Source organism: Dromiciops gliroides, chromosome 3 (assembly GCF_019393635.1).
Source record: "Dromiciops gliroides isolate mDroGli1 chromosome 3, mDroGli1.pri, whole genome shotgun sequence".
NCBI classification, from domain to species: Eukaryota; Metazoa; Chordata; class Mammalia; order Microbiotheria; family Microbiotheriidae; genus Dromiciops; species Dromiciops gliroides.
The window spans coordinates 33,696,869-33,709,627 of record NC_057863.1 but is presented as its reverse complement, the minus strand read 5'-3'; the positions used below and the strand labels follow the sequence as shown (position 1 = coordinate 33,709,627).

Sequence of the window (12,759 nt, the reverse complement as noted above, 5' to 3'; positions counted from 1 at the left end):
TGTTTTTAAAAATAACTAAATGACTGGATAGGGGCCACCTGGTGAGGACAGGGTGCAGGACTCATATTTTTCTCCTGGGAAAGGAGAAAATACACTAATGTTAAGAGCTCTTTGTCCTTCTGGTGGAAAACATTCATCTTGATTTATAAAGAGATTCAGAATATGAGAAAGTAAACCATTCAGGCCAATCTCTGGGAAGCTCGTGCATCGAAGCGGAGTGTGTGTCTGTCCGAGCTGGGCCGCCTAGAAAAAACAGTCTTGCTGGCAAATCAATGACCTCGAGCCCAGGGATCCAACAGGGAGTACTCAGTCCTCTCTTCCAAATTAAATGATCTCTACCTTCCATTATGACTGACGTTTTTATCCAATGTTAAAAACACTTAGTGAGGACCCTGGGTTTTTTGGTTTTTTTTCAAAGGGCCGGAGTTATACAGGCAGCAACAACAGGTGAAGTTGTTGAGAGAATGATGGGCTTGGAGACAGGGAGACTGAGCAGGATGGTTGTAAACATCAAATAAGCAAAAATGTTTGGAAAACCTGTTTAAATGTTAGCTGTTGTTTTATTATTATTATTGATATGAATTTAAATAATAGTAAGAGAGGAAGCTTGAAGGGGATACAGTGCTGGACTTGGGAGTTTATAAGACCCGGGTTCTAATCATGGGGCATATACCAGCTGTGTGACTCTGGGCAGCTCACTTAACCTGCCTCAGTTTCCTTATGTGTAAAATAGGGATAATATCAGATATGTGCAAAGTACATTGAAAACCTCAAAATGTTATCACCATCATCATCCTTTTTATGGGGTCTCCCAAAAATTTTGATTTTTGATTTTTTTTTAAATTTCTTTCTTTCTTTCTTTCTTTCTTTCTTTCTTTCTTTCTTTCTTTCTTTGTTTCGCAGGGCAAGGAGGGTTAAGTGACTTGCCCAGGGTCACAAAGCTAGTAAGTGTCAACTGTCTGAGGGCCCGGATTTGAACTCAGGTCCTCCTGAATCCAGGGTTGGTGCTTTATCCACTGCGCCACCTAGCTGCCCCTGATTAAGTTTTAAATAACTAAAATTCAAAACTGCACCAAGACTTTTGGCAATTCCTGTACAGTGATTAAGCATCTGCTATGTCTAAGACATTAGTGCCAGACAATAGAGATACATAGATCTTTTTAAAAAAGGGAATCAGTCCTGCCTTCAAGAAGCTTACATTCTGCTGAATTTATAATTAATATCAGTCCCATAGAATGGAACAGAGATCTCTAAGTATGGGCAAATAAGTTGTATATGATAAAGTACAGTGGAAAAGCCCAGTCCAATGGGGCTCATGCCAATCAGATACAAATACAGTATGAGCCGAATCCCATGCCCTCTCTGAGGAGGGTTCTTCTGTATACATAACATCTGGGAATGAAGGGAATCTACCAATATTCTATTAGGGGGGGCGCCAAGTAAATTGGTGATCAATCAATCTGTGAGGACATGAAATTGAAACATGGCAGAAGCATAGGATTAACCCCACCACCATTTAATCCAAGGCAGGCACAATATGAAGGTTCTTCCTGGGTTGGTTTCTTTTAATATCTATTTACTGTGGGTCAAAACGCATAAAAATACACACTCTCATCAAGTTAATAAAGCTAGAAATAAAAATGGCTTTGAATGTTACTTGTTTTTAAAGCTCCTTCCTTTAAAAAAATAAAAGCTACTTTTTGCTTCAATCAGATCAGACCTGTCTTTTTCCAAAATGTAGATTCACAAATGACATCCATCCAGATTCAAATACATATTTCAAAGCCAAGTAGAAATGATTTTTGGATTGTCCTCTGATCTAGTTGACCCATGTCACTGATGCCCCGGCTACAGGCTAATGTGAACAATCAAGAGATGACTGCACACTCTTCAGTGAGGGGAGGGGGCTGCTGCCGCTATGTCATCCTGACCCCTGTTCAACAAGCCATGTGCCTCTGCAGTATTAGGGGAAATTATCCTTTCCTAGACCTTCAGTATCAGCCAAGACATTTTAAATGGTCCTTTGACATAGAGTTTGAGCTTTAGGGCTTACTCATTTTCTGTGAAATGTGCCCAGAAGAACAGCTGGCTTTGGTCTATTTCAAATCACTGAAATGGCTCTGGGCTCTGATGTTCTCTCAAAACCTACTTGTTGGCTCTTATTTATTTATGTATTTCTTTTTTTATATTTATGTATTTTTAAAGAACATTCACTTCCCCATAGAATCTCCTGGAGGAGGCAGCAGCTTGTTTGTGAAATAGCTTCTAAAGATTCCTTGAAAACATTATTTATTGTCTGGATGTCATAAGCCTAAAGTGATTCTAACACAAAACGCAAACAAAACAAAACAAAACAAAACAAAAAAAACCCAACCCTAAAACAAACCAGCAACGGATGGGTCCGGGTAGGTGGATGAGTCATTTTGCTCCACTGTGACAAAAACTGGCCTCAGTGACTTCATTTAGATGAGGAAAGACACTGTGTAGGATTTATGGGGAAGACACTACAGGTGAGAAATCATCTCATTATTAGCCCATCCAACATGGATGATAGAAATGAAAGATGATCAAACACAGAATGCAAGGGGAAGCTCTCTGAGGGCAGGGGCTGTTTGTACCTGGCATCTCCAGTGCCTAACACAGCATTTGGCATGTTGCAGTAGTGGTAACAGTAGCAGTGATGATGATGATTATACTGTGTCACAATTATGAAGCTTTGTAAAACATTATACAAATAGTATCTCATTTGATCCTCACAATAACCCTGAGAGATATTATTATTATTCCTATTTTGCAGCTGAAGAAACTGAGGTAAAAATAGGTTATGTGACTGGCCCAAGGTCACATTGCTAGATACCAGTCAGAGAATAAGAGAACTCAGATAGCCATTGCCCAACATGTAAGTCAAAGGATATGAACAAAGAGTTCTCAAAAGCAGAATTGCCAAGTATTTGTGGCCAATTAATAATAATGCAAATCAAAATAACCCTGAAATTTCAGTACACGCAAATGTTGAAAATCATCAAAGACAACAAAAAATGCTAATAATCAGTGTTGGGGGGTTGTAGGAAGATAGATACACTAATAAATTGTCGGTGCATCTGTGAAGTGGTACAAGCATTTTGGAATTATGTAAATAAAGTGACTCAAATGTCTAGAGCTGTTGAACAAGAGACCCCATTACGGGGTTAATACCCCAAGGAAGCCATCAAAAAGAAAAAAGAAGCTATCCCTGTATCTTTAGAGAAACACTTTTTGGGATAGATAAGAATTGTAATCAAAGCTGATGTCCACTGACTGAACAATGGATAAACAAATTCTGGCATGTGAATGGAATGGACTATTACAGTGATGTAAGAAATGGTGACTATGATGATTTATACGACTTGAGGCAGAGGGAAGTCAGCAGAGATAAGACAACAATATTCACAATAATTTCAACAATGTCAATGGAAAGAACAGTGACCCACTGAAAAACCAAAGCTAAGTATAACAAAAGTATAATGATCAAACATGACTCCAATGAAGAGAGAGGAGAGGACATGCCTCGCCTTCCTCTTTCACAGAGGTGGGAGGGCCACAGGTGATACACAATATGCATGTTTTGGACTTTTCCAGTGTATCCGTAACTTATGTTGATTTTTTTTCCCCTCTCATACTTTTTATGGCTTAAGAGACCTGCATTTTGATTATAAGATTTCAGGCCCCAGAAATTAAGCATACAGGATGAGGAATGGTGTTTGCTACCTGGGAGAAGCAATTTGACTCCCAGTAATTCCCCTAATGGTCAGGAAGGAGACAGGAAAAAATGTGTTATTTGTTTCTTTCTAAAGATTCCACATTCCACTCTAATCCCTAACAGAAAAAGGGGATTGTGGACTTAACTTAACTGAGATGCTCTTTGAGAAGTTTGGTTGCAGAACTAGTCAATAAAAGTAAAATCTCTGCTCCTCTACCTCGAGATGCCCAAGGCTTTTCTTTGTTAGAAGATTATAAGACTCTAGACTGTTCTTCAAAGTATGTGCAATAACTCTGTAAAAGAAAATTTTTGCTACTCCATACAGGATGGCAGAAAACCTGATTATCAATGATCGAATTCCCTTTTCCATCTATCTCTCTAGTCATCCATCCTTCTATGCTCCCATCTCTCTATCCATTTATCCATCCATCCATCTATCCATCCATCCATCCATCAATCCATCCATCCATCCATCCATCCATCCATCCATCCATCCATCCATCCATCCATCCATCCATCCATCCATCCCTCTATCCATCCACCTACCCATTCAATAGGTAGGTACACAGCACATAGCAATAAATCCATTGTGGGGGAGAAATAAAAAGAAGTGTTTTTACTCCAGAAGAGTTTATAATTGGGAGGGGAAAACATAGAACGAAAGAATAATTATAAATAACTTATGAACAGGTACAAAATACTATGTATATGATATATGTTATAAATATATGGGGGCGGCTAGGTGGCGCAGTGGATAGAGCACCAGCCCTGGAGTCGGGAGGACCTGAGTTCAAATTTGACCTCAGACACTTAACACTTACTAGCTGAGTGACCCTGGGTAAGTCACTTAACCCCAAATGCCTCAGCCTCCCCCCCCCCAAAAAATATATATATATATGCACATGTATATGGAAACACATATGAGAGGAATGAGCAGTACTGGGTAAGAGAGTTGGCTCAGTGTTGTGAAGACCTGGGTTCAAATCCTATAGTGATTCTCTACCCACTCCCCAATGCCAGTTGCTGCCAAGAATGTGACATTTCACCTTCACTTGTATTAGAATTAACATTAATTTTCCACCGTCAATGAACATTTAATAAGCACCTACTATGTGTCAGGTCCTGTGCTAAGGGCTGGAGAGTCAAAGAAGGTCTCTGCCCTTGAGGAGCTCTTTGTCCAATGGGGGAAAGAGCCTGCAAACTGTTACTAGAAGCTTCAGTGTGATCCGTGGCATATTTCCCACAAGCCCAGACTCACAGTCTTCCCCTCCAGAACCAGGACACGGCCTTGGTTATTTTAAATTCAGCTCTAAGATGAACAATTACCATGTTTTAAATTGGCATTGTGGGGGGTCTCCAGCAGATTTCATATATCCAGCAAAAGGCCACTGGCAATGTCTGAGGGTACTGATTGTGGGGAAAATTGTTTTAATAAGACTCAGAAGTCATTTGGGAAGAGTACTCCCATAGGGTCTGACTGAGCTCCCCCAGTTAAAAAAACAACAACAACCCACCCTTCCTTCCATTAGGGGTGATGCTAAAGAGGCTAATTCTATTCATGGCAATGCAGAGGAAGAATCAACTCAGTGTGAGAACAATATGGAACTGCCTTAGATTAAAAGGCAAAACAACCACCTCCCACAAGCTCTTTATGTGAACCCTTTGCCTAAAATGCACCCCTGCCCGCCCCTTATTTTCCCCAGAACATCATGAGCTATTCATTTATATTTTTACCAATTTCTTGGGGAGAGAAGGGGACAGTTAAGAAGTTCTTTGACCAAAATTACACCTTTATCTCCTTGAAATACTAAATTTATAGGTGGCCATAATCACCACAATTGTTCCCCTGAAACAATCTTGAACTGCATTTTGTGGACTAGTAGGGGTTCGGGTGGAGAAACCCAGCCCCCTCATAGTTCTGTACAGAATACTCTTAAATAAAAATGTCCAGTTAGTTACTGATTCATCAGTAAGGACTCTTGGCCAGCTCTCTCTTCGACTGAGGTAGAAGATACAGAAAAAGCTACAAAAACTCCCCATGAACAAAAGCCTTCTCTAATGTAGATATGCCACAATGCAATCCTTTAGCAAATACTTGATTAAAATCTAGCTCAATTATCAGTACAGTGCTCTACCAGCATTCCTGGTTTTAAGAGAACAACTTCCTTGCCCTGAGACCTCATTGGTATGGGGAATCCCAGGTGAGGGAACTCCCTCTATTAATGCAGATCAGCACAATTTCTCTGAAACATATAGTTATCCAGAGTAGTGCTTCTCGAAGTGTCATCCAGGGACCCCTAAAGTGAAAACTATTTTTTATAATATCAGCATGTTTTCATTTCTTATGTAGAAAAGAACAACATACAAGCAAAGGTTCTTTAGAGGAAAGGCCCCAATTTTTAAGAGTTTAAAAAGGATTTAGAGCAAGGAGAGACTGATGGAGGTCACAGCTGGGGGGCGGGGGGGGGGGGCGCGGGTGGTGACTAGAGAGGGCAATTGAACTCAAACTATGAAGCCAGACCTCAATTTAGACTGCCATCTGGCTGCTGATTTGTTAACATTCAACATGCACTCATCTTTGACTCAGAAAAATCTGATTTCAAGGTGCTTCTGACCCAAGAGTCTACTTACCGATAGGAGGTTTCTGGAAGGAGGTCCTTAATAACATAGCTTGTGGTATCAGTCACTGTAATGCTATTCTCTCCCAGATCAATGTTGTAAGCAATGATTTCTGATCCATTATTGCACGGCTCTTCCCAGTTCAGTACAAGGCACACGGAAGGTGATGTTGGGTAGGCACCGAGGGTCTCTTCCTCCAGGACATAGAGAGTGGAGACAGCATCCGGAGCTGATGCTGGTGTCCGACAGGAGACGAGGTCACTGTAGGGGCCTGCTCCTGCCTGATTGCTAGCCTAGAAATGAAAACAAAGAAGACGGTTGGCATTGTTTGTTAAATTTCAAATAACGCCCATTGGAAAGAGCCTTACTCTGAAAAGAATACCTGGGTTCAAACCCCATTCTTAATGGTTAGTCCTTGGGTGACCCTGGGAAAACCAAGCTCACCACCAAGCCTTGGTTTCATCATCTACAAAACAGGGGGTTGGACTTTATGGTCTCTGAGGTTTCTAGATCTCTATTTTTGGGGGATATATATGTGTGTGTGTATATATATGTATACATTATTTATATATAATATTACCACATTAACATATGTTTATATAAGTATATAATATATTAGACACATATACAATTTTATTAAATACTTCCCAACTACATGTAAACATTTTTAACAATTATTAAAATTTTTGAATTCCAGATTCTCTCTTTCCCTCCTGCTCCTCCCTCACCTTGAGAATGCAAGCGATATGATATTATACATGTGAAGTCATATAAAATATTTTCCATATTAGCCATTTTGCAAAAGAAAACACACACACAAATCAGGGAAGTTTAAAAAGTATGCTTCACTCTGCACTCAGAGTTCATCAGTTCTTTCTCTGGATGTGGATAGCATTTTTCATCATGGGTCCTTTGGAATGGTCTTGGATTATTGTTTTGATCAGAGTAGCTAAGTCTCTCATGAATGATCATTATTATAATACTGCTGTTACCATGTACATTGTCTTCCTGGTTCTGCCCAGTTTAGTTTGCATCAGTTCATGTCTTCCAAGGTTTTTCTCAAACCACCCTCCTCTCATCATTTCTCATAGAACAATAGCATTCCATCACAACTATGTACCATAACCTGTTTAGCCATTCCCCAATTGATGGACAATCCCTCGATTTCCCATTCTTTGCCACCACAAAAAGTCTAGCTCTATATGAAATGACAATAGCTAATATGATTATAGCACCTACTATATTAAGGCACTGAGCTAAATGCTTTTTATCTCAATTGATCCTTGCATTTATTCTGGTATGTAAGTGCTTTTATCATCCCCATTTTACAGATGTGGACACTGTAAAGTGCTTTGTGAACCTTCTAGTGCTATATAAATTCTATGATTATTTACAAATCGCTGGTCTCACAATACCCCTTGAAGTTGGTAATGTAATTATTATTCCTCATTTTACTGATGAGAAAAAGGTGAATGAATTCCCTGTGGTCTGTCAACTTGTTAGTAAATGTCAGAACCTGCCTTTCAACCAAGATCTTCTGGTTTCAAATTAACAATTTAATTGGATTGCATTTATTAAATACCTACTGTATGCAAAGCATCACGCTAGGTGTTGGGGACATCAAGGGAAAAAATAAAACGCTTCTTGCCCTCGAAAAGCATATATTCTACTGGGGGAAAATCATGAGGAAGGAAGGAAATATCAAATATATATTTAACATAAATGCTGAACAGTTTTGGTTGGGAGAGGGCCCTAGCAATGGGTAGGAATGGGGAACCCAAGAAAGGCATCTCAAAAGAGGCAGAAACTGAGTTCAGCCTCGAAGGGAGACAGGAATTCAAGAGTCAGGGGTGAATAGGGAGAACATTTCAGCAAATGAGGATCATCTTGGAATGCCAAGACCATTTTGGAAGGGATCGAAGACCATGAGGTGAAATCAGTCTTTGGAAACTGATCCGCATGTACCCTGAGAATGATGAGGTAAGAGGAACATTCATTCACAAATACAGAAAAATGGACAAAGGGGAAAAAAAACACATCCTTCCTGAGGGCAGTTAGGTGGTGCAGTGAATAGAGCACCGGCCCTGGATTCAGGAGGACCTGAGTTCAAGTCCAGCTTCAGACACTTGACACTTACTAGCTGTATGACCCTGGGCAAGTCACTTAACCCTCATTGCCCCTCAAAAAAAACCAAACCAAAACACATCATTCCTTAAGTACATCATGAGCTGCACTCTTCAAAGCTGCTACCACCAGAAATACAGCGCTGCTCCACCAGCCAATCAGCTCCCTCTCAGAGGAGGCCTTGGATGTGGCCCTGCCAGGAAACCATCACCAAGATCTCCCAGATTGAAAAACAGAGCAGGGGCAGCTAGGTGGCGCAGTGGATAGAGCACCGGCCCTGGAGTCAGGAGTACCTGAGTTCAAATCCGACCTCAGACACTTAACACTTACTAGCTGTGTGACTCTGGGCAAGTCACTTAACCCCAATTGCCTCACTAAAAAAAAAGAAAAAAAAAGAAAAAAAAAGAAAAACAGAGCAGAAGAAACTACCCAGACCACTCTGAGACATTTACTGCATTTACCTGGCGAGCTCCTACCCAGTTTGCACACATTGCGAAACCAGCATTATCCAGGGAAAACAGGCCTTTTGATAAGACTAGCCCAAGGTTTCAGAATGTACCGAGGGTTATTATTAGCTTCTGGTTCCACTCTGGGATGCATATGGAACAAATATGAATATTAACGGACACCCAGTGCCGTCCAAAAGTGGACTAGGCTCTATTGAGGGAGGGTGGGGGGAAGGGGGGGGTAGTTGTTTGACCATTTGTTGGGTCCATTGTAAGTCAGAAATCTCTATTTTTTTAAATAGTATTTTGTCCTAATTTTCTCTCTCTCTCTCTCTCTCTTTTTTTTTAGTGAGGCAATTGGGGTTAAGTGACTTGCCCAGGGTCACACAGCTAGTAAGTGTTAAGTGTCTGAGGCCAGATTTGAACTCAGGTACTCCTGGCTCCAGGGCTGGTGCTCTATCCACTGCGCCACCTAGCTGCACCTTTTGTCCTAATTTTTCAGAAAGAAGAATGCAATTTAATGAATGAAAAAAGGCATTTCTTAAGCGCTTTGTTACAAAGAGGAAAAAAACCAACACACCCCTCAACAAATTTCCATTCTCCTTGGGGGAAATAATATATATACGGATTAGTTCTGTACTATTATTAACTGTATTAACATATTATATATATATATAATATATATAAAATGTATTAATTATGTACAAGAATTAGTTCCTGAAGGGGGAGAGGGAGTCACTAAGCACTAAGGGGACCAAGAAAGTCCTCAGCAGGAAGATGGCATTGGAGCTGAACCTTGAGCTCAGAGATACTTGGGGATGCCTAGAAGGGGAGGGGTTCATACAAGGCTGACAAGACACTGGGCCTTTTGGTGGGAGTAAATGAAGGATCCATCTAAAATCTCTGCATACATGGTCAAAATAGAAATCTGTTTTGTGCAATTTCTCATGCATAATTGATATCACGTTGCCTGTATTCCCAATTATGGGGGGAGAAGAGAATTTGGAACTCAAAGAATGTTAGAAACAAATAACAAATTTATTGAAAAACAAAACAAAACAAGTAACCTGTATATCACAAACGTAGGATAAAACCAGGTAGGATGGTGAGACGTTGATCTAGCAGTCAGAAGAGCCAGGTGGGCTTGGCCACCCACTGTGTGACCTTTGAAACCTTTGGTTTCATCTGTGAAATCAGGGCATTGGACAAGAAGACTTCTAAAGCCCATCATTTCTTGCATATCCTCCTTATGCTAATGTGGGGGTGAAATGTGATACAGGGGAAAGAGTATCAGATTTGGGATGGGGGGGCGGGAATCTGGGTTTGAATCTTGACTCTGTGTCAATCCAACAAGCATTGATTAAGCACCTATTTCTTAATTAAGTGCTTGGTTTAATTAGGTGCTTTAATTAAGTACTTACTGGGTGCCAGGCAGTGTGCTAGGGGCTGGAAATACAGACAAGAACTGAATGTTCCCTATCCTCAGGGGCCATTTACTACCCGGTGATCTTGGTAGGCAACGTAACCTGCCCGGGTTGCAGGTTCCTCAGTGATAAAATGGGGAGGGAATCTAATAATAATAATAAAAAAAGACCTCCCAGGTCAAAAACCTATGGTTCCAGAGTCATTGAAAAATCTAGGGGCAAAAGAAAAAAAAAATCTAGGGGAAGGATTTAGCTTTTCATTCACTACCTAGAGATTTCTTGAGGAAAAATAAGATAGACCACATCAAAGTATTTTTAAAACCTTGGATGAAAGGCCTATCAAAAAAATCTATAATACAACATACTTCTATTCTAAATGACATAAGGTCTTTTGAGGTCTCTGTGATGAGAACACGAAGTGTTAAAAAGAACAAATGAAATTAAGGTTGTTATATGTTGTCAAATGTGATATATTATGGCTAGGTCTCATGTCTTTTTTCAATACAACTAATTCAGGAAAATCTTTTTCTTAAAAATTACTAATCCCTTCTGGTCCAGGTTCCCTTGCTAGGAGAAGGGTAAAGCTCTTACTTAACAAGGCTTCAGGTCTGCACTAAGGACTGAACTGGGGATGACCCACATCATGGGCAGAAATGCGAAATGCCCAAGGAATCCGTAGAGAGCGGAGGTATATGTTCTGATACACCCTTATTTTCACACACAATGCTGTTCTACTCCAGGCAATTAATTAATATTCATTCAAGTTTAGCTGATTCCTGATTGGTCTCATGTGGCCCAACACACCTGGGATGCCTTCATTCATGGGCTTGTCCATCTCCTGGCAATCTTCTTTCCAGCCACCTGCAGGATCTGCCACATCCTGGCATCTTTAGCTATGACTCAAACGCAACCAAGGCCACCTTCAGCTACCTTGGGCCTTGGGTGAATCATCTTCCCCAGTCCCCTCCTCCTCATCTCCCTTCACATATACTTTGTAGTCCTGGAACCAAAATCAAGTCAATACTACCATTGTGTCTGGAAAAAACATATCGATCTACTCTCCTTGGGCCCCACTCACCATTTGGGGGGGGGGCAGGGCAATGAGGGTAGCTAGTGTCAAGTATCTGAGGTTGGATTTGAACTCAGGTCTTCTTGAATCCAGGGCCGGTGCTTTATTCACTGTGCTACCCAGGCGCCCCCCTCCCATTCACCATTCTTATAACTCTCTAAACTGAAATGACCCGTCTTTGGCCACTACTCCCCTAATAAATATCCCCAGCATTTAACATAGTGCTTGGTACATCATCAAGGCTTAATAAATGCTTTCCATCCATCCACCCATCCATCCATCCATCCATCCATCCATCCATCCATCCATCCATCCATCCATCCATCCATCCACCCACCCACCCACCCATCCATCCATCCATCCATCCATCCATCCATCCATCCATCCATCCATCCATCCATCTATCCCATAGTTTAGTAAAAAGAGTTTATGCTTCTCCATTTGATTACAGCTGAGTCACATTTCTTCAATCCATGAAATTATGTGCCAGGTGCCAGAGGCTAGATCACTTCTGCAGATACTTTAGGCTTTGTAAGAAATCTATTTTTTGGGGGTGGCCGTGGGGGCCCTCAACTAAGGACACATCTTGTCCATGGTCTCAGTCACCATAACTCACTATTGCCACCTGGTGGTAGTGTATATATATATATAAACATTGCAGAAGTGTTTAGTAAACAGGACATTTTAATCCTACGATGTGCCAGAACATTTCAAACCAGACACATATAGCCAAAAATATAACTTACTTACTCATCTAGCAACCTCCACTACCCAGAGCCCAAAACAAATAAACGAAAAGGCCTCTGGGTAGCCAATACTAGGAACATGTGTAGCAAAAGGCTCTGGGTTTAGGGAAGGTCTGTCTGCTATTTGATGCCTTTTTGGAAGTCATTTAACTGCATGAGGCTTCTACTTGATCCTCTGTATTAAGAGGGGGTTGGATGAGACGATCCAAGGTCCCTTCTAGTCCTAAATCTAAGGGCCCAAGAAGCTGCCACCAAGCCCAACGCGAGCAACCTCAGAGACCAAAAGCTGCTAACTTAGGTAGATACCCAGGCCAGATGCTAGGGCTCTAAGATGCAGAAGAGCTGTCGCTTGGCATCAGCGGAGTGAGTTCCCACAGATGAAATCACAGGTCTCCAGGTGGGAAAAGCCCTTGGTTGTGATTCAGGAGAATCTGAGTCACTCTTGTTCTCTGCATCATTCTAACAACCTTAGCTCTTTTCTGTTCGCTTCTTCCATTTGATTGTAAGTTCCTTGAGGGGAAGGACTGCCTTTCTTTTTCATATTTGTATCCCAATGTAGCAGGTGCTTAACAAATGCTTACTGACTGACTGA

The 12,759-nt window shown here is 41.0% G+C and overlaps 1 protein-coding gene across 1 annotated transcript in view; it reads right to left on the bottom strand.

Annotated features, from left to right (window-relative positions):
• Nucleotides 1-12,759, bottom strand: part of FNDC3B (fibronectin type III domain containing 3B) — a 399,493-nt gene that overhangs the window by 47,172 nt on the left and 339,562 nt on the right. Inside the window, exon 22 of the mRNA XM_043994436.1 lies at nt 6,371-6,651. Coding sequence (XP_043850371.1) covers nt 6,371-6,651 — 281 coding nt within the window. The remainder of the gene's footprint in view (nt 1-6,370; nt 6,652-12,759) is intronic.